General features: G+C 45.2%; 1 protein-coding gene across 1 annotated transcript in view; it reads right to left on the minus strand.

The window, feature by feature from the left end:
• Positions 1-27,589, minus strand: part of TUBGCP2 (tubulin gamma complex component 2) — a 465,124-nt gene that overhangs the window by 175,993 nt on the left and 261,542 nt on the right. Inside the window, exon 9 of the mRNA XM_086921996.1 lies at positions 24,189-24,334. Coding sequence (XP_086778122.1) covers positions 24,189-24,334 — 146 coding nt within the window. The remainder of the gene's footprint in view (positions 1-24,188; positions 24,335-27,589) is intronic.

Here is a 27,589-nt window from a genome sequence, read left to right on the forward strand (position 1 = left end):
ACCGAATATGTCATGATGGCAGCAGGAACGGTCAAAGCAGTGACATGTCTATATTCCAGGATGATTAACGAGAGACTACCTCCACTAGAGGTGCTCAGGGCCAAATGGGAAGCGGACATAGAGAGGGAAATTCCTGAGACTACATGGGCTCAGCTGATGCGCTGGGCTTGGAAGAGCACGCGCAATGCGCGGTTCCAATTAGTCCACTTCTACATCCTCCACCGGGCGTATCTGACCCCAGGAAAGATACAAAAATATTTTGCTTCAGATACCGCGGCCTGCCCTAGATGTCAGGCAAGTGGTGCGGAACTGGGCCACATGCTATGGACTTGCCCTGGTCTGACCTCTTACTGGAGAATGGTAGGGGATACTCTTAATGAGGTGACAGAACGAACACTGCAGTACAACATGGCGGTGGGGATCCTTCATTGGTTTCCGCATACCCCTAAAACGAAAATCACCAGCAAATTTATAGATATGGGACTACTCCTAGCGAAACGGGAAATTACGCGACACTGGTAGGCACGAGTGGGTCCAACAGGTGCTAAATGGCGCAGCGAGTTTCTTAAATGGGCTGAGGGAGAAAGTACCTTGAGATACCAGCTAGCGCGGCGTCAGCAGAATGAAAGGGCACTGAAATCTGCGCATGCATGGGAGGCTTTGGTGCAGGCTTTACGCGATCACGACACACAAAGTGACTTAGACGTCGAAGGCAACGTTCTGACTATATCCCCGTAGCATGACAGGTACACTGCATGATTCCCCAATTGCTGACTGCGAGACTCCTGCTTCATACTGTCTGTCCTACCAACAATGCACCGATGGCGGGGGGGGGGGGGGGAATGGGGAGGACTTTTCAAGCTTCATAAAACGTCTATAAGTCCCGAGATTGATGGCTTGCTGTTAGACCTCAGGGGCAGTTTAGTTTGGTTGGTTGGGGTACAGGTTGTAAAAGAAAAGCAGATACAAGCTGTTTAGGTTTTGCCTAGCCAATGCGTACGAAGTACGCATGTGCTAGGAAAAACCTAATGAGTATAGTATAGGGGTTGGAATCCGCCCCCGTCTTCCATTGGCTAGCTCCATAAAAGGAGGCTAGCCATTGGAAGACACGTTTGTCCGTCAATGCAGGACCAGATTCGGGGGCGTTCCCGAGAATTTTTGGCTTTTGGCGACGTCAGCCGAAAGCCGATTCTCGGGCACGCCCCCGAATCTGGTCCGGCATTGAGCCGGCACCCGCCTTTCTGCTCATAGCGCTTTTCTGCCCTAGCGAGTGCTCACCTCGCTTTTTTGTAATTAAACTGTCCCCTGGCAGGCGCCCAGGGACCTTGCCACTATTGTTTATTTTCATCTCGAGGGAGCCCACCCCTCAGTGAATTCACTCCCCGCCTGCAGTAGCTGAGACGGGCCGCCGCGCTGCCCGCGACGACCCGGAAGCTGAGGGGGCGACCCGGAAGTCCCGCCCCCCCAGCGCGGACAAGGATAAGCAGCTGCACCCACCGGCAGGGCTCCATGGTGGAAGAGGAGCCCCGCCGCCGCCCGTGAGAGCACCCGGCCCCAAGAAGCGGGACCGGGTGAGGAAGAGCTGCAGCCTTGCAGCGCCCCACGAGCTTCCGGGACCCGAGTGAGCAGATTGAAAGGTGCGTGCCCTTGAGCGTTTGCTCCGCACCACACCTTGCCCCTGAGGCTGCGCCGCACCAGCTGACCTGCCGGTACAAGTTGTGCCCGCTACTGAGTGCCGCCGCGCCGCCTTCCCTTCTTGCCTGCTCCCCGGTATCCGGCCTGTGTCACAACGACGGTAAAGTGTATTTACCCGACCCGCACCAGAGAGAATCCCCGAGGCTGCGCCACACTGAGAGGAGCTGCCCTGTACAAAGGAGTACGGGCCGCTCTAAAGTGCACTTCCCGCCGAAGGATTTCCCTGCAAGCTTCGCATCGAAGATGCCAGGACATAAACAGCGCCCCTGACAGCTCGCAGAGCACCCCCCCACCCCCGAGGCCCCGCTCCAGCGCCGCACACCGCCACGAGCCAGACCCACCTCAGGCGCCCTGATGAGACTCGACCCCACTTGCTTAATCTTCCCGACGGCCCCCAGCGACTAGGGACACTTATGGGTAAATTGCTGACGCTTTACAAACGTGGATTATTATTATTTGGTATGGGGTCGACTAGAAATTTCTAAAATGGTAAAGCTAAATTAGGGGCGTTAAAGTCTAGTCCAGAGTTTAGCATTCCCTCGAGACTCACCCAGAGGAGGCCCGAGTATTTATATATAGAATACGAGGACATTGCGAGTCACAAGAGCGGTCTCCGGTAAATATTCGTCTGAGAAGGTTTGGGAGCCGCAGACAGTGATAGTTACATCTTATTGTGGCAGCCGTATGACTATAGCACAGAAGTGGGGAAGTATTGATCCCCCCCCCCCCCCCCCCCTGCGATACATTTAAAAAAACAAAAACAAAAAAACACTTGTTTCCCATTCATGTTTTGGGAGCGAGCCTAGCGCCCCTCACCCGTCATTTCTCACAGCCATGCGCCTTCTCAATACAGGCATTCGAGACGGAGGTCGCGTGGAAGAGTGTCCCCGTGTGAGAGGACTACCCCCTCCGGCGTGGCCGGCTGATGGCAGCGCCCAGCGCGCTGCTCTATTGTTGTAGAATGTGCTTTATTAGCCCCCAACCAGGTTTGTGCAGCACTACTTAAACACCAGCACTACCCATCTGCAATGGGCAGAGATGGATTAATTAAGTGTCCGTAGCCATAGCGTGTCCAGTACAGCTACCCTTCTAATGATGTTATTTGCACTACAGCATTTTTCACGGAAAAAAAAACTACAAACGCAACAATTCAATGAATAAATAACATGCGTGGGTTCTTCATTTACATACTAAAGCTGCATTTAACAGTTCCCCGTTTGTTTTTGCCGGTGTTCTAAATCTTAATGTGGCCCATGCTGGTAGGAGATAAGTTTAGGCGCTTCACCACACTGGTGGTTCAAGCAGAGGGCCTCTGAAAGAAAATCACCACCCTGGCCGAAATCAGTCAAAGATAGGCCAGCCAGTGGGCCTTCCTGCTGGAGGTTGTAGGATCTCTATGTGCTACTAGTTTTACTCACTGTGGTCTCCTTGCCTTTGTTTAAAATGTCACGAATTTTACAACTGTGGTACTGCCACAGTAGTGGTGGATGATTAATGCAAAACTAGAACCCGTCTGGCAACTGCACAAACAGTGCAGCCATGAATCTAAGCACCTCAATTAAGCACGGTGCACAAATTCCGTCGCCAGCCTGGTTACACGTGTTGAAATTAAAATTATGTTCTTCCCTGCACTGTAAACGGTGTCAAAGTCGCATAAGGTGTGACAAGGTTTTAATGAAAGGAGTAGTGTGCCAGACTTCCCAAACAAAGGCCTCCCTCAGCCACAATTGGATTTGAGTAGTGGATAGGTTATTGTTGCTATTACTTAGAAGGGGTTTTCCAACAGGAAATGGACAAATCCAGTAAGATACAAGTTTAATTTTGGAGTTGCACATTTTGAAATAATTTCAAACAAACATTTAGCTTTCTATATAGAGCTTCCTACAACACTACTGTTGTTTACAAGAGCGCTAAATAACAGCCTTTACAGTTACCTCATTTAATGATAAGAGTATAATATTGGTATGGAATACATGTTCTATCAGGAGAGAACGTGTCGGTGGAGTGCGTGAGTGTTCTATCTGGTGAGGGATAGACAGAATACGTGTGTGGTGCTTGTGGTGTCCGTTCATGTCATCACGCATCTCAAGAGCACATCAGGGTTTAGCAGTCAGTGTCGGCCATCTTGGGGGAATAATGAAAACAAAGTAGGTGCAAAAAGAGGTATTCCATTTCATCCAAGTGCTGGTAGAGGCTCCAAATACACCATCTATTTTCACTCACAAACTATTTTTATTTTGTAGTATTATTTTTAAATATGTGAAGTTCATACCTAAAGGACCTCGGCAAGGTTTTGCCTTTTCAGGTCTCACCTACATACATCTTTACATGTTAGTACTCTAGTACCTACTAGCCACAATGCAATACAGAGTGGGCTGCGGTTCAGACACTTGGTTAGGATTGCATGGTTTTCTTGTCTATCTCGAATCCCTGATCCATATTCTACGCCTTTCTTCCCTTTTCTTATATCTGTCCGGCCCCAGGAGCAATTCTGCTTCACTGTGTTTTAAGATGGAGGACTTGAAACCTTCCACTGTTGAAGTGAGGGGACAAATATTTTTAGTTGGGTTTCAGCACTTCATGCGAGTGCATCACTTTCTCCCCCCCACATGCCCACTCACTACCACCTACTACTCTTCCAGTGCTTCCCGACACTACTGACAACCTGCTTCACTAATCTATCTATCTATCTATCTTTTCAGTTTGTGCTTGAGCTTCAGTCTGGCCCAACTGAATGCGAAAAAAGGCTACTCTAATTAAAAGCAAAAAAAACAAACAGTCAAGCAAGCACTTGCTCAATAGACCATCTTCTTCACAACAGACGAAGGGCGAGGGACGGGTGGGAAGAGTGTAGTGTAAGAGGAGGAGACCGTGTGGGAAGAGTACTAGGGGAGGGAATTGAAGGACGAGAGTGTGCATGAAGAGCAGTGCTTGAAGAGTGCCAGGGCATTCCCCGGTAAAGCCAACAATGAACACTGAAGCAGACCCTATGGGGCACTCTACTTCCGTCATTTGCCAGCTGAAAAACACGACCTTCTCGTATGTCACAGGCTAGTGATGCAACTCTATGTCACCACAAGTCACCACACATTCATTTCATTATTGGTACTTCTGTGAAGCGCTCTGACACCTTCGGGTAAAGTCCGCGCTATATAAAGTTGCATAAATAAATAGATAAAAACACAGGGACTGAGACAGGCGGCTACGTGTGTTTACCATTGGTGTTCCAGGGCCTAAAGCATTAGTTCATGGCAACTGAATAACTAATGTACTGAAACTTTTAAATGCCTCATGGTGTAATTGCTTGTGGTCCTGCGTAAAGGTGCTATGTTTGTGGTAAATCCATGAATATTTGGGACTTGCATTTTTTAGGTTTTGCCTGGAGGGGGCTCGCAGTGTGTGGGGGGGCTCTGTGTGGGTGTGTGGGGGGCTCTGTGTGTGTGTGTGGAGGGCTGTGTGAGGGGCTCTGTGTGGGTGTGTGGAGGGCTCTGTGTGGGTGTGTGGAGGGGCTCTGTGTGGGTGTGTGGAGGGGCTCTGTGTGGGGGGCTCTGTGTGGGTGTGTGGAGGGCTCTGTATGGGTGTGGGGGGGCTCGCAGTGTGTGTGGGAGCTCTGTGTGGGTGTGTGGGGGGGCTCTGTGTGGCTGTGTGTGGGGAGCTGTGTGTGGGGGGCTCTGTGTGGGGGGGCCCTGTGTCTGTGGGTGGGATCTCTGTGTGGAGGGGCTCTGTGTGGGTGTGTGGGGGGCTGTGTGTGGGTGTGTGAGAGGGCTCTGTGTGGAGGGCTCTGTGTGGGTGTGTGGGGGGGCTCGCAGTGTGTGTGGGGGCTCTGTGTGGGTGTGTGGGGGGGGCTCTGTGTGGCTGTGTGTGGGGAGCTGTGTGTGGGGGGCTCTGTGTGGGGGGCCTTGTGTCTGTGGGTGGGAGCTCTGTGTGGAGGGGCTCTGTGGGGGTGTATGTGGGTGGCATTTGCGAGAGATTAATCTATTGGCATTGTAAATGACAATGCCATTTATTTAGCTGTTGTGCTGTAGCTATCATGGGACAGCGAACGTGATCATTTGTAGCTCGTCCATGTATTTTAGGTAGTGTGAAGACCTTGCTCCTGTGTTCTACTGGGTGCCACCAACTCGAAGAGTGCCACTGTGTTTTCAAGGTGAAACATTATAATAGAGGCGAAAGTAGAGCTTTACGGCGACAAGTGAAATGCATGTAAAGAATGCCAACATCTGTTGCTGACATTTCTGCTTACCGGCATCAGGATATCAATTAGAACTGAAGTTCCATGGGTCTCTTAAACACAAGTTCATTCACATTTTAGCCTCTTGCACTCTTACATGTAGGCACATTTTCAGAAGAAAGGGGCGTGGCAGTTATTTAATGAGGAGAAACGATAATGGGCCAGAAGGTGTGTGGGGGGGCTCAGTGTGGGTGTGTGTGGGGGGCTCTGTGTGGGTGTGTGTGGGGGGCTTTGTGTGGCTGTATGTGTGGGGGGCTTTGTGTGGCTGTGTGGGGGGCTCTGTGTGGCTGTGTGTGTGGGGGGGCTCTGTGTGTGTTTGGGGGGCTCTCTGTGGGTGTTTGTGTGTGTCATTTGCGAGAGATAAAGCTAGTGGCATTGTAAATGACAATGCCATTTATTTATGTTAAAAAACCATAAATAAAAATAATGTCAAGAGCAATGCCAATAGCTCTAACTTTAACAAAGGCAAAAGTATTGCATGGTAAATGCTTGTTTTAAATAGCCGGTCATGGCTAGCAATGCACAGTACACACGCATAATACGGGATTGATACTTGCCGCCCGACCTCCGGGTTGTGGGCTAAATGGCTGTGTAACTAGAATACCATAGACTAGTCGCTACCAACGATGATTGTACAGTTGTTGACCGATGTATATCTGTAAATGAATATCTGCAATAAAAATATATTTAGAAAGAAAAAAAAAATCAATGATGTCAGATCCTGGAAGTCAAAAGGGAGGCAACTGGGAGCGGAAGAGGGAGAGACACCAGGAAAATGATGCACTCGAGCCATACACAGAATACAGGACACCAAGTGATGCGGACAAGAAAGAGAAGAAGAGTTCGGAGGCAGGAGGCAGGAGAGTGTGAGCATGAGAAAGAGGGGACCAAGGTGCGAGCGCACAAGGTAACCAGCCGAAATCCAGTCCCTGCGAACGCAGGAGAGACCGGGAACGATGAGGAGTCCAAGACCAGAAGGAGGTTTAAGGCAAGCGGCTCCAGAATGCCACATTGACTCTGGAAAATGCCGAAATCAACAAGGGTTATAGGAACCTTGTGGAACTGTGCTTCAGCTTAATGGACTTTGAATTCTCCAAGGTACAGCTAAGATTATAAATAGTTAAGATCAAATATTTGTGCAACTTCCTGAATTCACAATTAAAACGTTCTAAAACTATAAATAACAGGTCCTTGGGAATCCTTACTCTCTTTCCAGTGGTGTCAGAAGTGGGGTTTTTAATCCCTAAAGAGAGTACCGATATCCTGACCGATTACTATGGAAGATATGGTGAAACAATTAGCGGAGGGGCAGAGACATTTTCATCTTGTGGTAGATCAACAAGCTCAAGCTGCCATACAAGACAGCGAGACCCTCAAGCCTGCTCTCAAAACCCACACTTCCTCTGTTGCTGAGGCCCAACAAGTTCAGGATGCAGGATGTTGGTTGAAGCTATTAACAATGCTAAGTTTCATCCGAATGTTCCCAGTTCCATCATCCAAAAGTCTCAAGTGGGAGAAAAACATGATTCATTCATAACTAATTTTGAAAGGGTAGCATCCTTGGCATCATGGCCCGATGAACGCTGGAGTCAATATATTTCCCCACTTCTGTCGTGTGAGTCAGAGGCAGCTTTCCAGGCTGCTAACCCGGCAGGAATTACTTCTTATGATGAAGTAAAAAGAAAAAAGAACAATACTTCAGCGACTTGGCTGTGATACTGAATACTATCGGGTTTGCTTTCGGAGAGAGGTGGGGGGCCATAATGACAGCTTTGAAACCCTATTTTATAGGATACAGGATTTGGGGTGTAGGTGGTTAAAAACTACCACATCTACAATGGAGGAAGTTGTAGAGAAGATCTTCCTAGAACAATTTCTTGAAGCTATTCCTGGTCCAACATGGACCTGGGTTAGACAGCATCCTAATTATACAGTGACAGGAGCCATAGATTTAGCTTGTGTCTATCAAAGGACACCTGAGTCCAACCCTCGCCCTCTAAATCTCTGGTTACTCAGAGCAACCAGGGACAAAGTGTGTTGAAAGCTGTACCCAGACCGGGCCTTGAACCTAGAACGGCTGTAAAAGCCCCAGGAAGAGAGCTAGGACAAGGTCTGCAGTGTTATACTTGCGCTGAATGGGGGCACATTACCCGTAACTGCCCCCAAAACCCCCCTTCTCCTGAGCCCATGAACATAGGGTTTACAAGAGGACATGTCTTATGTATGGGAGAGATGAACCGCTAAGTTCATACTTTTAACCTCCAGTTAAATGGGAAACCAAGGACAGCTGTTGTAGATTCAGGGTGTAGGTACACAGTTGTAAACCCCCAATTATTGGAACCCCAAAAAATCCAGAAAGGGAGAAAGGTGCTTATTACCTGTGTACATGGAGATAGTAGAGAGTATCTAGTGGCATGGGTAGTAATTGAGTGGCAGGACACTAGGGAAGACTTGCAGGTAGGGCTTATATCTCACTTGGTGGCTGACATGATAATTGGAACAGACTAAAAAGATTTCCATAAGATGCTACCCACAGCCGGGGAAGAACATTGGTTGGAAGATGCCCCTTTCCAAAGAGAGGATATGGACGGGGGTAAGCATAGGCCTAGGCTAACAAAGTTAGAAAAACGCCAGAACAAATAAATATTCCCTTTGACGGAATCTTCTAAACCTCCATTTGGTTTTCTCTCCACAGACAATAAATGGGAACACCGTCACAGTTTTAGGGCAGCACAACAAGAGGACCAAAAGCTTTCTAACAACAGGACTTATGCCACAAAGGAAAATTCAAAGCAGATAAGACCATAGTTTCTTATACCAAAAGGTATCATATAGGAGAACTGTCAGAAACGGGAAAAGTAACTTTAAACTAGTTGCCCCTAGTGTCTCCAGAAGGCTGGTAGTACATCAACCACATAGCTAAGTTGGAGGTGGACATTATGGTAAGGAAAAAACAAGAATATCTTCTGGGACACTTCTATTGGCCAAGCGTATTCTCTGATATTAGGAAATATTTGTGAAGAGTGCAAGAAATGCCAATTAGTAAACCCACCAATTCATCATAGAGTGCCATTAAAACCCCTCCCGGTTATAGGTATACCCTTCACCAGAGTAGGGATGGATTTGGTAGGGCCACTAGTACCTCCCCTCAAAAGGAAATCAGTAGATTTAGGTGTTGTGGACTACGCTACCAGATACCCAGAAGCAATACCTTTGACTAGCATGTTGACCCCGGTCATTGCCCAGGCTGAATGTGGCCTGCTATTGTCAACACAATTCCTAATTTCTCACTAACCGCAAAACCTTTGTTAAGATTGACAAGAACAGACATTAAGGAACACCAATCCTGGAATGAGGAGCATGTAGTAAGCATGTTGCTAGCTTCCGAACTCTGAAGTATATATTGTGTAGTGCACCGGCTTAGGGTTTGCCGGACTATGAAGAAGACTTTCACCTGGTTGTACACAAAAATTGCTGTGTGTTGTCTGTCTTCACTCAACGGCAGTGTGATCACAAGCGCCCATGAGCCAATTTTTCAGCAACAGTAGCTCAGGCCCTTCCCCAGTGCCTAAGGGCAGTTTGCAGCAGCTGCAATCTCCCCTCGAGAAGCAAAGACTTTGGTTTTGGCACATACTGTACACGTCTATGTACCTCATTCTGTGGATTTGTTGTTGAATAGGAAAAAAAGCAACATCTTACCAATGCTCAATTGACTCATTATGAATTGTGGCTTTTTAGCTTACATATCACTTTACATCGATGTAAGACTCTTAATCCTGCTACCTTGTTGCCTGTAGTGTGCAATGTTGAGTGTAATGGAATGGATGGATGAGGTTAATGACTGAGTGTTACAAACAGAGGAGCAAACAAAAGGTCGGATCAACTTGTCAGATGTACATTTGGTAGACAGGAATGAAGATCTATGGGTGGATGGATCCGGTTTTAAATTTCCGAATGGCAGTACTACACAGCATGTGTAGTCACCACACTCAATACAGTAATAGAGGCATGCAGGACACCTGAGAACTCTGCACAGGCAGCAGAGCTGATAGCACTAACCAGAGCCTGTGAACAGGCCTTGGGGAAAGGGGCAAACATTTATACGGACAGTTAATATGCTTTTGGAATCGCCCACAATTTTGGTAGTTTATGAGCTGAGAGAGGGTTTATTACTTAACAAGGAGCTAAAATACAACATGGGGTGTTGATAACTAGATTACTGAACACATAGTCCTTACCTGTGAAAGTGTTGGTGATAAGATGTACAGTTCGTAAGCAAATAAGCCGATAAAACAGCCAAGAGGACTGCCTCCTCCCCCACTGTCCCCACGTTTGTAGCCCACTCTGACCTAGACGTGGCAAAGGGACTGCAAGACTTTAGCCATGAAGGTATAGCTGAAATGCAGAAAAAAGTTACTAAGGACGAACTGGAGAATTGGGCCAAAACAGCCACACAGGTTCTTGGTTGTAGGATGACTATGGACAGAAAAAGATATCTCCTGCTGATGCCCTGTTATATTCAATGACTATGATGATGGATGGCCCCATTCATTTGGGTCGGGATGGGTTGACCAATAGTACGTTGCAATTTTGGGCAAACGCCAAGATACGGAGAATGGCTCAGCAGATATGCCAACGCTGTGTGAACTGCGCTTAGTAGAATGTAGGCAAAGGAACAAAGGGTCCATGAGGACATTTTGCCCCTCCATAGATGGCCTTTGAGGAGCTCCAAATGGATTACACTACCCCTAATAATACATTTCTGTATATTCTGATGCTGGTTTATCCTTTTTCGAAATAGGAGGAGGCATGCCAAGTAAAGAACAATGATGCATTATTGACAATGAAATGTCTGGTAAAAGACTTGATACCCAAATTCGGGTTGCCTGAGAGGATATGCAGTTAGGAGAAATGAAGTGCCAAAGAACAAAATTTAAAAATAGTTGCACCCTCCTCCTTGACTTAGCTCGATGCTCTTCCGCTGGCAATAATGAGCATGTGCCAAATCCCAGACAGTAAGCCAAAGTTCAGCCCCCATGAAATACTCATTGGTCGACTAGCAACTTAATGGGGGGTCCCTCAAAGAGAATTGACTTCTGTTGTGTTGGATGAGCTGTTGCACCAGTACTGTTGAGTGCTAACACTACATGTTGTTTCCATCAACAAACAGGTGAAGGACACCTTGACAGAACCATTGCAAGGGTCAGGTCACAAATAACAACCCGGTGACTGGGTCCTGGTTTGCAGCCATGCTGGAAGGGTCGGTTCAAGTAATCCTGGCCATGCAGACGGCTGTCAAGTGCACTCACTACAAGAACTTGATACATGCCTCCCATGTGAAAAGAGCACCACTTTAGGAACTAGCATCTACATCCACCATCGGCACATTGGACAGGGGTATACCCCCTCCCAAACCACAGTACCATTTCCGCCCCAGAAAGATTGTTGGCTGACCAATTCATTCAGTATCTTCTTACCCTCTATCAGTGTTACTAAATAAAATTGCAAGTCCATCTTTTGAACTCAACCAATGGTAGACTTTTTATTGAGTTCATAGTCGCAAACTACTTGTGACCTCTCAAGCCTAGTGAAGGTGAATAATTAGGAACAGAAGGGGCAAAGCACTGAAGGCGAACAACCTAGATTGATAAAAACAATGTTAAAAGAAAAAGTTCTGTATTCCATTTTCTCTCATTCTAGCAGCTGTACTAGCTAGTATTGCCATCTATATGTATGATGTGTATTATGTGGCTGTGCAGGGTTACGATACTAATATGATAGCTACTGATTTGCATGCCCATCCCTCTAAAGAATATTATGAGAACATTGCCATACAAATGATCAATGCCTATCACAAGAAATTAAATGTCTCAGATTGTTGGATTTGTCTTAAAGTTCCTTCTGTAACACAACACGGGATGCCTTTGTTGCCTTTGAGTTTGGCGCTTAATGATTCTTGTTATATTCTATTTAAAGCAGCGATCGCCTGGCTTCTGGTCTGAAGAGTACTGATGTCAGATGTGAATACTGACATGAAATAGTGATACCATTGGGTTGTTCCGTCACAGGCGAAGGTTCATCATATAGGGACGCCTTCAATGACAGTGTCATGAGTCAAAGATATAAACAATTCACACTGGAGATTAATAACTTGATTCCCAACATCTCCCCCTTATTTAATAATCCTCTATGCACACAAGCAGTATGTCTTGTATGAAATGGATCGCGAGAGATGGAACAGAGTACCTGCAACTATGTATTCAGTCTGCCCAATGCCTCTTGTTATCAGTAGCAGCAGGGGAGGGCATTTATTTAGTCTGTGGACAAAAAGCATAGCCCTGGCTGCCCAAGGGTTGGGGATGGTCTTTTTATTTTGGCCTAGTGCTACCCTGTATTGGACACCATTCTAAGAAACTTGTAAGTAGATAACTGCTAACAAACAAAGTAGCTAAATGGAGTAGGGAAAAAGATCAGGCTGATACTTCTGCTCAGGAATACTACCTGTGTTAGGGGTAGCAATGAATTGTGAAAGAATAAGACAATTGGGCCATCTGTTGGAAGCAACAATATATGAAACAACCAATGTCCCAGAAACATCACAGTAGAAATGATAGCTATGAGACAATTAACGCTTCAAAATCGTATGGTGCTTGATATGCTTCTAGCTGGAAAGGGGACAGGGCATCTACAAAATGATACATACTGAAAGCTGTACATTTATCCCTGACAGTGCCCTGAATGTTAATAAGGCCATAAAAAATTTACATGGTGTATGGATACAAGTGCATAATTTTGCTGAACGCACATAATGGGATGACATTTCTTCAAGTTTGGTACATGGGTCTGGACTTTACTGAAGATCATATTATCGTCACTGCAACATTGGTTGTCTGCGTCTGCATGAATATGCTCCCTGTTTGTTGTCAAGCCTATGTTTGGCTGTGCACTCCCACCAGGAGTAATATTCATGTTTCAGGTGCTATGATTCAGCGAGACTAAGTTGTAATGAAATTAATGCATAAAGATATTGATTGATTCTAATATTAATGTTGGACAGTTGTTCATAGGGCAGACTGCGGAAGAAGATATATTTTGTGAACAATTGATTCATTCGTTTTACTACCTGATCCTCTTGAGAATTCTCGACAGGAGAGGTATGGGCCGCTCAAATATGAGAAGTATGGCCTCATAAAACTCCTGAAGTAGAGCTGGGGTCGCTCCTGGAAACTCGGGGAAGCATGGAGTCGGGCCAGGCTCAAAGGTAGAGCCTGGCCTCCAATGACAAGACTCCCTCGTCTGAAGACCACGACAGATGGAGCAAAGACGAAGACTTCTTGCTTTTCTTCTTTTTGTGGGACTTACCCAGGTGTCCCGATGTCTTAGAACGTGACGAAGATCTTTGACTTCGTGACCGATCCCGGGACCTTCCACACAACTGGGATTGAGACAGTCACTGCGTTGCATGTCGGGCAACAAGGAGATTAAGGGACCAGTCCCTCAAGGCCTTGGGATGCATGGCGCAGCAATCAGCGCAGGTCTTCGCGTTGTTGTCTAGCTCCAGGCACAGGAGGCAAACAAGATGCAGGTCCATCACTGACATCTGTCAATGGCAGGTGCTGGAGGGTTTGAAGCCAACCTTCCTAGTAGACATCCTTGTCACGCCCAGAGTAGAATTCTCAAAAACCTTTGACAAAACATCAGAAAAGGACAGTCAAAAAGTGACAGACGAGCTGGCCCTTTCCAGATCTGCGCTGACTGGCTCAGAAAGAAAATAACGGACGTCGGAGCATTGGGTTGACGTCTTTATGGACACTGCACATCTCAAGCCATGTAAAAAAGACCCTCAGGGGACATGCAATTGTCATATTCACTGAGGTAGCGGTCAGAAAATCTACACTACTTTCAAGTGACATGCCTGGAGATCAACATCGGGCAGGAAAGGACACTCTGCACAGACACGTAGAAGACTTCCTGTCCCTTCTAAATTCTGCAAGAAAATGAAGACCTGGCTTTTCAACTAACCAACCTACCCTAGGTAGGACTAGGCACATATACCTGCTCAGCACCAGGATCCCTTCGCGGAAAGTGAGCTTTACAAAATAACATAACATGAATCCTCTGCGTATTGCCCGGAGTCAGATTTATCGTCCTTTCAGCAAGAGTGGACATGACCTTGTGCCTTCCTGTTTGTACAGATAGTTCATGGCCGTGGTATTGTCTGTCTGAAGCAGTATGTTTCTAGTCATCAGAGATGGAAGGAAAGCCTTGAGAGATAGATGGACCTCTTGCAACTACAGGCAGTTGAAGAGATAGTCTGCACCACCATGAAAGGAAGGTTTTGCTGGAAGATTCAGCTGCAGCTTCTCGTCCCTATCATCCTGTCTTTGTGACAAGTGAGCTTGTATGCGATACTTCAGGGGTCTCATTCAACCTTGCATTAGGTATAATGGAGATACAGGATGACACTGCACCGAGAAGACAGATCTATCAACTGTCAGTTTGCTCATGTTCAACCATTCGAAATTTTTCTCAGAAAGATACTTTCTCCTCCGAAATATACACTTTTCTTTCTAGAATGTCTAGTGTGGCTCCTAGATAACAGGTGAGAAACTGACTTTTGTATACCGATCTGAAGACCCAATCTGGGTAGCAACATGGATGCTATCTTGAAATCCTGCTACACCTTTAACTGACTATGTTTTGATTACCCAATCTTCCCGGTAAGTTTAGATGAATATTATGTTTTCTTAGGTGAGCATCTACTACAGCCAGGCATTTGGAGAAACTGAGTGGGGCAGATCTGAGTAGAAGTGGTAGCAATAAGTATTGAACTGCTGAATTCCCGCCTCCTGTCGCATAAGGTTTGCTTTAAATGGTGATACATATGATGCAGAGCCAGCATCCAAAACTATTCTCTTCTGATGTTCTTGTTACAGAAACACAGACTACTATCAAACTGAATTTCAATTTGGGGCCTTACTCTTGAAACAGAAAGTGCCTTGAATAAACTTGTACAAAAGGGGGTGGTGATGGACGGAGCATCTGAACCAATCAAACACTCACACCCAGTCAACAGATCTGGGTTTAATCCATCCCCTTCTTTAGCCTACTCTGCCACCCCAGTTCAGACATGGCCATATGCAAATCAGTCTGACCCTTTGCCCCATGGGAACAGTCCAGCCCGAACTGCCAAGCCATGCCTTCCCTGAACCGAATTTCTGGCATTCCAGCCGTCTTCAGCCAAGCTTGCTTGAATCTAGTGGCAAAGTGAGCAAGGGACTCACGTCTGAGAATACCCTGCCAACTTATGGCGACAAAGCGGTACAAAAACGATGGATTTAGGCCCAGATCTCTATACTGGGGTGAATGTATGACATTGTTCTGCATTCTGTCCATCAACTGTTGTTTTTGCATTTGTCACCCCGAGTGGGATGGGTATGCTCAGACGTGAGTCCCATGCTCTCCACACCACTGGAGTCAAGCTATCCTGGCTGATGACGGCTGATAGCCAGAAACCGGTCCTAGGATGCTTGATTCCGGGCCAGGAAAGACATGGCTTGGCAGTTCGGGCTGGACTGTCACCATGAGGCACAGGCTCAAGGCTGATTTGCATATGGCCATGTCTGAACTGGGGTGGCTTGGTGAGCAAAATAACGATGGATTAAACCCAGATCTGTGACTGGGGGTGAATGTATGACATTATTCTGCATTCTGTCCATCAACTGCTGTTTTTGCATTTGAATAAACTTGTTGCATCTTTTGGGGTGATGATGCCAGCTTGATTGCCTGTTTTTTTAACAGAACACACGTTTCCTTCATCAAAATGAACATTTTGTCCTGTTTTGGAGGCGGTGGTTTGGCTTTGAAATGTAGTGTGTGCCCATTACTCGCAATCTTTAGCATCTACTTGTCTGTTGTGATTGCCTCTCACTGTTCCAGGTGTTGAGATACCACTTCACCCACTTAAGTGACGAACAGAGCGGAAGCAGGAAGTAAGAAGGTTGTCACTGCCTAGTTCCCCGGGAGTGCCTTCCTGATGTGTTTGACGTTATTGAAGATCTTCAAGGATTTTGTACTGGCATGAATACCTCTGGCCTCGCTGCTGATGGTGTTGTAGCTGATTAGGCCAGCGAGGGAACTGAACTCTCCATGGCTGGTACCGTCTTTCTTTCAATCTGTACTGATAACTTTAAGAAACCCCTTTCCTGTCTAAGCCTACTGGGTCTCCGCTTTGTATTATATTTTAATCATTTCTTCATCTCTATACAGGCCAAAAAAGGCCATACATGGAAATGGGGTTATTTTTTTTTGAGAATCTGTTAGCCAAGATAATCTTTGATGGGAAGCTCCATGTAAGTAATCTGTTGCTGCAAGCTCTGTCCCATCTACAGAAGCACTGATGACTTGGTTTGCCACCAGGGACCCATCTTTTACCAGTCTGTGCCTCTTGAGGTCATCCATAAATGATCTCAGCCACTCACAGATCTCCCCGTCCTACACTCCCAGGTGTTGCACTGGCATATTTTAGAGAAGAAGCTGATGTGCCACACATCTTCCTTGCCGCTGCATCGTTGTCTTTGCTATCCTTGTCGGGTGGTGGAATGGCATCTGTGGCTGAGACATGCTGTCTGACTCACATGACAGCACAGAGTCAATCTTTGGGTCTACTTTTAAATAACTATGGATCTTTCTGCGAAGGTTTATATTTATTAAAGAAGGCATGATGTAGATGCCTTCACCATTGCTGGTGTCAAGAACTTATCTTTTGCTATTTCAAGCAGATCTGGAACTAGTTTGGAGAGGTATCAGAGAGCCCGTTGTCATAATGTCTAGAATATGATGCATATTGTAGCATTGGACGCTTCCAATGAGATGTTGAAGGAGAACTGCGCCTTTTGCATTTTTCAGGAGTGCACAGAAAATGAGGATTCCACTGAGGAGATGCTGGGGATTTAGGAGTACCTGTTGCAGAAGGAAATCGAGGTGCCACCAGTAATTTTCTAACTGGTGACATGGATGTCACTCTAAAACATTCTTGGTGGAAGGTGGCGGCAGGTTAACTGGCTTCAAAGGAACTTGAAATGGATCCTCTGCTAGAACAGCAATGCAACGAGGGCCCAATTGAAGAGAAGTATTCTTTGATGAGTGTCTCAGCCTTGTCCTTCCTGTTGGTAAGAAAGGGGATATTAAAAACCTTGGCATTAATCTTGGTGAAGTCATGAAATACTCTGGTAATTTTAGCCTTGGAGAGTTGAACAGCAACTCTGAGTTATTAGACAGGATCAATGGCGAAGGAGACCTCGACATGACAAGGGAAGCTCTTAACGTCAGTGGAGATTGTGTCACTGTCGTCTTGTGCCACCTCATTGTTGATGGCAAAGGCGAGTGGCCTATCTAAAAAAAGCCTCTACTCTGAAGACTTAGACAACTTATGGAGGTATCAATGATTTGTTACTGCTGCTGATCCAGCCTTCAACGGGGAACACGTCAGGGCCTAAGCCTTTGACGGCGAGGTTACCTTCAACATGGTACCTCGGGTGAAACGCTGCTGAGCGGGAGGCCGTTCCTTCCGCTATCTGGCAGCAAAGCTGTGGAACTCACTACCGGCACACATACGAGAACTGGATGGCCTGTTAAGACTTCAGGAAGGCAGTTAAAACCCATCTTTTTCCCCTAAAATAAGTTTTCCTGGATATTGTTTTGTTGGGCTCCTTCGTAGTCAGTTATTTGTTAGCTGCTAGAAGCGCCGGGACGCCCCTTTGCTGGGGCAGCTGAGCGCTATAAAGTTGTTATAACATAACATAACATACCAACTGGAAGTGTTGATGATAATGATAATGTTGATATTTTCAGACATCTTACATCCTACTCTTTTAGATCTCCCTCTGGGGACTTTCGGTGGTGCCGGATCCGCCGAGGCTGCATGATTTTTAGCCTATTTTTTTTCTGTCAGCTCATCCTTGGCTATAACATCCTCTGATTTTCTTCTCAGCCTGACACCTTCCTGGTATGTCAATGTAACCTTTTTTTTCCCCCACATGTTTTCATTGCTGACATCCCATGAAAGACGTGGGCCTCATTGGGTACCCATTTCAAACATGTAAAGTGACAAATATGTGAATCAACAGTTCCAGCAATCATAGCGGATTGATGCCACAAAAGATACACTATAATACAAATAAAGAACAGAAAAGAAAAAGAACTGAAAAAAGCCAACTGTGCCTCAATGCTTCCCCTTGACTGATATATGAAACCTAGATAAAGGAGAAAATTCTGCCATCCACATGCATAACGATTACAAGTAGTACGTATATACCAATTAGCTAGTATCATGTTCGGGATTCATTAACATCCAATGGGGGGTGGCTATAGATACATTCCCCTATAATCCGCCCACCTTTTCCAGATTTTGTCATGTTTTGAGGGGCATCCCCTTGCCTCAAAGACCGGGAGCTCTAAACCCATAAAAAAAATCAAGACCCCCTCTTCCACACCCTGAGCGACGGTGCTGTCTCAGCTTTCCAGGCCTGGGCAATGTCTCTCTTATGAGAGGGTGGAACCCGCACAGCTGGAGGTTAAATCAAATAAGTTATGCTGTTGTGAAGTTCTGTGGTGTGCTCAGAGAGAATCACTGTCTGGCCTAACAGTGAGAAATCCTCAGGAACTAATACAATGCTCCCCCTCTTGGGAGAGAGCGACTCCAAGCACAACCGCAGGGTGACCAGTGGGTCTTGTTCCATAAATCTAAATATCAACAATAGTTCAGTCCAAAAGTGTGTTGTTCCAACTTTCGCAGTTTATTAAATACATTGTGAGTTCATGTCTTCAAGATAAATCACTGGGCAATTGGTGTTCAACATGTCTTAATCAACAAAGTATGCAAAATCACAACAATTCCCGCTCGGACCCCGCGGAGTTCCGAGCCGGCAACAGGCTGTTGCCGGCTCGGAACTCCGCGGAGTCCGTGCGTAGTGTCACTCCAAGTAATCCCCTGAGGAAGGGCGGGGCCCGAAATGCATCGGGATTTGTTGTGACAAGACCGCCTGGTCACCCTACGGTTGTGCTTGGAGTTGCTCTCTCCCAAGAGGGGGAGCATTGCATTAGTTCCTGACAATGTCTCTCTTAGCCAGTGTTAGGCCCAGAAATAGGAGATGTTGTTTGTACCTATTTACGCCTATATCTTCCGCAATGTGTAAAATAGCCAACCTCGGTGAGGAGGCAAGAAACCACCCTAGGACCTCGGAAAGGCATGCAAATACCACCTTCCAGAAATTGGTCAGCACTGGGCAGGCCCATACAGTATGCAGAAATGTACCCTCTATTGAGTTACAGCGCAGACAATGTGGGGGTGCAATGAGTCCAGCACGCCACAGCCTGTGCCTAGTATAATAAGCTCTGTGTAAGTATTTAAATTTAATAAGACGCAGGTGAGCTGCAATTGCTGCGCTGCGTGGAGATGCCAAAGCCTCCACCCAGTCAAACTCCTCCAGTGGACCCAGGTCTTGCTGACGTGCCTCTCTAGGTTTGTGGAGTGTAGTTGGAGTGATATTAATAAGTGTACAATATATATTTTAGTAATTTTGTGATTTCCCCAGGTCATCCATACACACCTTAGGCTCTATGGGATTACATTCAGGGATCTCTGTTAAATGAGATCTAGAGGGAGTGAAGGGGTGAAGGGAGTGAAGTAGTGTGGCTCACTGGTTAGAGGCGGCAGACCCGAGAGCAGAGGACGGCCCGGGACCAGGGTTCGATTCCCGGCGCGGCAGGTTTCTGGACCAGGGTCAGCGGACTCGATAATTCTCTCGCCTCGGTGCCCACTCTGATCAGCGATCACACTCGGCAACTCTGGGCATTAGCTTGCCTCATCTTCACTAACGGCCCCACCAGACCGCCGGGAATGCCTGGTCTCACCCTGGAGATACCCATTAAGGGACCATCTCTCAGGGAAGCCAGGAAGGGTTTCGCAGCGGTCTAAGAGCCTTGGGACCCTACGGGTAAGTAGTGCGCTATATAAATGCCTATACATTTACATTTACATACATTTACAACTGGAGATAGTGGGAAAATTGTGTGCAGGGCACATCATATTCTGTTTGTATGTCTAGAAAAGACTTAAGAGTACGACCACGTACAACCTCTCCCACTGTATCTATCCCAATGGCCTCCCAGCCCTGAAAACCAGTCAGGTGCATCAGCTGAGGTATTTGCCCATTGTTCCACAGTGGATTTTCCTTAGTGAGTCTCCCCCACTAACCCATCTGATGGAGCACCGCTCTCCAAAGTTTGAAAATTGGAGCTGTAGCGGGTGGTAGCTCACAAAGCAATGCAGCGGAATAAAGAACCCTGTGGAGAGCATCATCCCCCAGCAGCCAGCGCTTCACCACATAAGCCGGGTCACCACAATCACCGTACCACCAGTCGTTGAGGACAAGTATATGGGAAGCCATATAATATGCATAGACATCTGGGGTGGCTACTCCACCAGAGTATGTAGAATGGAAGCAAGTCCGCATAGCTACCCGCTAAGCACCCCTCCCCCCATAAGAACCAAGCAAGGATAGCATTTAGTTGACGAAACCACAAGGGTTTGATGGGATATGCATGGTACTGTAGCTGGTAAAGGAGAGACGGCAAAGAAATAATTTTAAAGATAGCTGATCTTCCAAAAAGAGACAGGGGCAGGTGAGACCATACACATGTCTGGTCTCCCACCTGCATCCACAGCGGGCGAGGTTCCGAGGGCCTGGGACGTAGAGAGATGAACTCCCAAGTATTTAAAACCATCCGGGGTCACAACTATGTCCCGCGACCAATCACTGGGTCTATCTCCGCTCGCAACGGCCACAGAAAGGAAGTCCCTCTATTCATATAAAGACCTGAGGTTTCACAGAAGATCTGCATAATGCGGAGGAGACGAGGGCCAGAATGATTGAGATTAGTGAGAAAGAAGAGGACATCATCCGCATAAAGCGCTATGTGGTCGGAAATACCAGGAGCCGACTCAAAGCCACATAGCTGCGCGTCCACCCGCACCCAAGCTGCAAGTGTCTCCATAGCTAGGGCAAAAAGTACGGAGAGAGCGGGCAACCTTGATGTGTCCCCCACCCGCCAGGAAAACTTTTAGAGACCGAATCAGCCACGCGGACTGAGGCAGTTATGTCTGTATATAACAGGCGAATAAGAATAAGAAACCGGGGGGCGATATTAAGGCGAGTAAGCAGGGCAAAGAGATAGGTCCAGCTAAGAGAGTCGAAGGCCTTATTCATTATCTGTCAAAAGAAGCGTGGCCGGAGTACCGAGTTTATCCACCGCCAAGATGGCATTGTGGGCACGACTAATGTGGTATCTCGTAGCGTGGTTTGACAAAAATTCTGCTTGATCCGGATGGATCAATTCCGTAATATGGGTAACTAAACGATTGGCAATCACTTTGGCTAGAAGCTAAGCTTCTACATGGAGTAAGGAAATCGGGCGATAGGACGAGAAGTGTCCCGGCGGGCGGGCAGGTTTCAAGAAGACAACAATCTCAGCATGCCGCCAATCCGGTGGTAGGCGGCCATATTCCAAAGAGGCCTCTAAGGCCGCTAGATAGGGTTTTAAGAATTGCGGTGATATTTTTGGAAAAACTCACATGGGTAACCGTTCGGTCTGGGTACCTTGTCCACTTGCATTTCTAGCAATGCATGCAGAAGTTGGTCCATCCACAGGGGAGCGTCCAGTGTCTCACTTACTGTGTCAGGCAATGCACGATGTCAATGTAATCTTATTGACCAATTCTGTTTTATTGACAAGCTTTCAATAAACAAATACAAATACAGGTAAATCTGTATACACCAGAGAGGCTAGCAGGCAACTAATCCTAATCCCCATCCTTCCCAACATTCACACCAACAGAACAGATACTTCTAACATTTAGTTATATATCCCGTGGATAGATAAAATTCGAAGACTGCCCCAGTCTATGTTCACCTCTTTCCACTTGCAGTTTTCGCCTATTGGAATCTGTTAGTCACTAAGGCCTTTCAGTGTAGTTTTAGGCATTTTCAGGCAAAACTCACATTTTTTAACAGAATGTGTAGATAGTAGGCAAGCCACAACACCTGGTATGGATCGGTGGCTGTTTTTGTTCTGCCATATTAAGGGCATTTAAAAATCCACTCAAACAAACTAGTTGAAGTGCAGTTACGTTTACAAAACAAAACTTGTAAACCACTGAAATTTTCCACTGATGGGTAGGTAAATTAAACAGAACAATTGATGGACAGAATGTTGAACAATGTCAAACATTCACCCCAGTACATAGATCTGGGCCTAAATCTGTAATTTCTCTTGTCTTTTTTTTGCTACCCATGCCATTCCAGTTTAAACCCAGCCATATGCAAATCAGTCTTGACCCTGCTACCAATTTGAACAATCCAGCCCGGACTTCCAAGCCAGGACGTCTCTGGACTGAAAACAAGCATCCTGGAACCGGTTTCTGGGTTTCACTCCTCATTAGCCTGGCTAGCTTGACTCAAGTGGCATGGAGAGAATGGGAACCATGTCTGGGCATACCTGTCCCACTCGGGGTGACAAATGCAAAAAGAACAATTAATGGACAGAGTATTGAGCAATGTCAAACATTCACCCTAGTACAGAAATCTGGACCTAAATCAGTTGTTCTCTTTTGCTCCCCATGCCATTCCAGTTCAAACTCAGCCATATGCAAATCAGCCTTAACCCTGCTCCCCAAGGGAACAGTCCAGCTTGAACTATCCTGCCATGTTTGTCCTAAGTGTCCAAGGGTATGCCCAGACATGGATCCCTTGCTCACTGTGTCACTGGATTCAAGCTAGCCTGGCTGATGAGGGATGAAACCCAGAAACTGGTTCCAGGAGGCTTGTTTGGGATTCAGCAAGGACATGGCCTGGCAGTTCGGGCTGGACCGTTCCCATGAGGTCCAGGGTAAAGACTGATTTGCATATGGCTGGGTCCAAACTGGGGTGGCATAGTGAGCAAAAGAACAATGGATTAAACCCAGATCTGTAACTGGTGATGAGTGGCTGAAAAGTTTCAGCACTCCGCCCATCCTCTTACTGAGTTTGCTGGGTAGGTAAATTAACCAAAACTCGTGCCCCTGTCATGCGCTGCTTATGAACTATATGTGACATCACTAAAAACATGTTAAATGCCTTCACTAATTCTTCATTGATGACCTCTCAGAGGTAATGACTGAAGGCTATGTGAAGCGGGGGTTGGTCAAACACGGTTCTAGTGCACCAATTCTGACCACAGGAAGGGTCAAGAATTTGGAAATCGAGCACATATTTGTAAATTCTGCAATTTAAATCTTTTTTAATATAAATGTCTGGGGCCAGTCTTTTGAGGCCCATTTACACTCTTTTTGTTTCTAATTTTTTTTCCAACACAATACTCTGTAATCCATGTTGGGAAATGGCAGCTGCAAATAAATTCTTTTAGTGACACAAACCAGAGTGCAGTTAGTTTATCTGCAATGTTCCGTTGGAGAAGAAGCTCGGTAGTCCAATAGAGTGCCTTTATTTTAAGATTTGGATTTCAAAATGCTCTGTGGAGTTACAAATCCACAGAGGATCTGCAGAAAAGTTGTCCAGATATCTCTACAATTTAACCTCTACATACCCAGACAGAAAAACCTTTGAAATTATAATTTCTCTACTACTGAAGATTTATACATAACCAAAAAAGGCAATTCCTTGAGTAATGTTCTATTTACATGTTCATTTTGGTACACATCAGTTTAGCCTTCTAGCCTCTTTCAAGCAGCAAAGTATCATAAGTGAGTTAAAATTGGATCTGTTGCTAAAGAATTAACGTTCTTTTTTCCCTTCATTTTGTGCAGATTCGTGAGACGGTGCCTAAATTGTTAGCAAAACAAAACAAAAAAATTACTTTTTATGGTCTGACCTAACTACACAGGCACTATTGGTATGGGGAGGGGAGGGGGGCTTGGTGTATGTATGTGTGGGTGTGTGTTCACCCCCACCCCGCCAAACAAATACGACATCTTCAGAACCAAGAATAAGACCGGAACACAATACCCATAAAACCGTAGAAGGTGAATCTTACTCTAGTCTTCAAGGGAAACCATATTAGGCATACACCCCAACCTCAAATACAACTTAGAGGCCATAACAATGGTAGAAGATGTGCCATATAAATATACAGATAATATATCACATTGGCCTATTGTTAGCAAGGTCTTCCTTTCATATTATTAATAGGCTGAATGTTGTACTACCTGTACTCAGGATCTTATCAGCCACTTTCTGTAGGAATGAAGGAATCTGCTGCTGTACAATGGTGTACCTTTCGTCCCAGTACTTATCATTATAATCCTCCTGGATTTTCTCTTTTTGCAGCTCGTGCTCCTCCACCATGAATTCACTGCAAAATGAACACAGTCTTGATAATAAGAGAAAAAATAAACAACATAACTGAGGAGCAATAAAAAAATCAATTAAAGGTGCGTTGCACTGTTTGAATGGGCCTTTCTATTAGTAGGATGTTCTAAAGTATATTATATTCTATTTCTGTTCATGGTCCGCTTACAAGCTTATAGTTTGGTGGTCCTTAAAAGGAATGACATTAAAGGTGATAAGAAAGAAGTATTATAGAAATACTTTATGACATGCACCTATAGATTTCTAACTGATCATTTCTAACTGAAATCCAAAATCCCCAGAAAATAAATTCCAAACAAGTCACTCTCTTTCATTGATTCAAAACCGAATTATTTAAAACAACATCCTTTGCAAACGCATTCTTTTAGAGTTTTTGTAATTTTTAGTGCCAATACGGACAACCTGGACCCATTATGGTCAAAAGAAGAAAGTGCTGTATGGCACTAAAGTGTCTGGAGTCTCTAGGTTTAGATCCGATATAGTGAGTGCACTCAAGGAGCCGTGCCCCAAGGCCCAGAGTTACAATCTAATCCTTAAAAAACCTTTCCCCTGAGGAAATACTTGTAGGGCCCTTGCCTTTACTTTGAATCTCTACTTTGCAAGAAGAAAGAAAAGTGCCCTCAAGCTCAATGAACATGTTTATGTGCCGTTTTAAATGGTACAGAGGAGCTCTCTCCAGAGAGACATCTTCCAAGACAAATTCGAGCAATTTTCAACCAATAAAATGGTGAAATAAAGGGAACATTACAACTTGCACCATAGTGTACGAAGACTATATGCCTTCATTAAGAACTATCTATGGTGTACGGAGTTTGGTCCTTCACTCAACTCCATATGGATTTGAACTTCATTTCATTTGTGATAGAGCTACCGACCCATTATATTTTTGGTAGTGCTTGGAACTTTACTGATAACTAAGAGATAGAAACTCAGAAGGCTTATTTTACAGATAAAACGAAGAGAGCATAACTGATAAATAAAGAAACGAGTCTGTCTGGACCATGTTTATTTCTCTGAATACCAGTGAGCTTCAGTGTTTGATCTAGCAATGGCGGCCAATATACTTTCAGGTACTACCTATGTGCACGCTACTCATCAGAACCATTGCTACTGCCAATCACTGGCATCCACCGAGCATTATGCCTCCCTGGATCGCTCAGGGACTCTAGTCTTCAAATATGTTTAGTATTGTTGGTGTTGCTTTGGTACAGGGTGAGCGAAAAGCCAAAAGCTGCTACCATCCTTCATTCTAAATATCACTGAAAAAGAGTCCCTGAAAATGATTTGACATGGTTGAGGTTTAGACCTTCACCACTTGCACATGTGGTGTACTGTTTGCAGCGGACGAAATGAAGGGATGGTAGAATCTTTTACATTGGCTTCAAATTCTAGTTATTTACGGTAAACAAATGTGATGAAATAATGTATTTTTAGATACAGTTTAACATTGGTAGAGCGTAACTGGCACAAACAATGATGCAATACCGGTGTGTCACACCACTCTGGATTCGCATGGGTCTCCAGTATTCAAGCACTCCAGTGGTGTAGATTTCATGGGTGTCAAAGGCCAAAAACTGCCACTATCCCACCTTCTAAATTTCTTTCAAGGATGCTTTTGAAAAAGTGAAGACGTGCATGGGTTTCAAACATTACTATCCTATTATCAATGCTGATTCACGAACTGGGTATCATTTTAAGCGGGAGATGAGTGGTAATTTGATTTCCACAAAATCGGTGTTACTAAGCAGAAACTCCCCCACAAATGCATGGCTTTAGGAGTATATTACTGTATTTGAGTTGGCTTGGTGAGTTAACACTCTCCAGTGGAATCTGTTATAATCTGCAGTTTGGGAGTTCAAAAGTCAACTTGAAAACTGAACAATAACTCTGTTTGGGGAAACCTTGACCAACCTACATAAATAGTCCCTTACAGAATCCTGCATTTTATGTATCTTTCAGAACTACATAGCTTTCTTTGTTGACAAGTGTTTTTTATACCTACATTTCCCACAAATTCTTTATGGGGACTATTGATGACCACTTACAAAAATGTTAACATATTGGTTGAAACAAATATTTTTTCCTCCAGGCCAAAATGTAGAAAACTGAGAAGGGGGCAACACAGCAAACATTTGTTGATCATCTTTCATGACACAAAGCACCCAACTTTACACCACATCACTTTTATTTTCATTTTTTAAACATAATCTAGTCAAATTATGGATACTATACAACAGCACTCCAGAACAGTTCACACTTCCTGAATCTCCTCATAATACCAAACACTGGATATAATTTTCGGAAAGCTATTTAAGAAGGCTCAAGTGTAACTTACCTAAACTGTCACACACAGAATTTACGATTTGGGGGAGAGATGGCTTGGCAGGCAAGTGAAGGTGTAGGAACCCTTAGCAGTGAAGTGACTAACAATACTTGGATACATTTACTTTGTCATTTCTTACTAACTATGGATTGCTCGGAGCTTTTCAGTCAATTCATCACAGCCACATGTGAAGCATAAAGACAGATCCTGAATGCTCTTCAACTCTGTGGTAAGCTACAAACAAGAAGAAAAACTGCTGTCCTGTAGAAACCATATGGAAAAGCATCAGTAACTTGAGTGCCCATCCCAATTTGGGGTCGGGAGATATGTGATGTTGAAAATAATTTTCAAAAAGATCCTGTCTGCAGTTAAAACAAATGAAGGATCTTTTTCCGACAGTTATTTTTCATTTTATCTCTAGATCCCTCCTCAGATGCTCTGGCTACTTTCCAGGACGTTGAAGATGCTTTCAACTCGTTTTCAACACTAAAATGTTAGATATCCAACAGTTTGTCCCCAGTAAGAGCCATCCGACCACTAACATGTCAATTGCCAGCGTTCTACTGCTAGGAACACTAGCAATAGATTTGTTTGTACGTACTTTAGTCCTTGCAACCACAAGGAACTGCTGCAAAGATTTATGTGAAAGGTCTGGACCCATTTACTACACATCGGATTGACAGTTTTTGACCTAAGGTATAGTTTAATTGGCACTGCACTTGACAAGATCTTTCCTTTACACTATATCTCTTAAAACCACCAGCTCCCCTAACTATTCCAAGGGTAAAAGGACTCTGAAACGGTACTGCAAAAAGTGGCCCATTATTTATAGAAGGGACAACTGCAGTGTACTGCAAGAAGTGGTCCAATTTTTATTGTTGGGATATCATTTTACATTGCAAGGAAACCTTGGAT

Source organism: Lissotriton vulgaris, chromosome 5 (genome assembly GCF_964263255.1).
Source record: "Lissotriton vulgaris chromosome 5, aLisVul1.2, whole genome shotgun sequence".
In the NCBI taxonomy this organism is placed as follows: Eukaryota; Metazoa; Chordata; class Amphibia; order Caudata; family Salamandridae; genus Lissotriton; species Lissotriton vulgaris.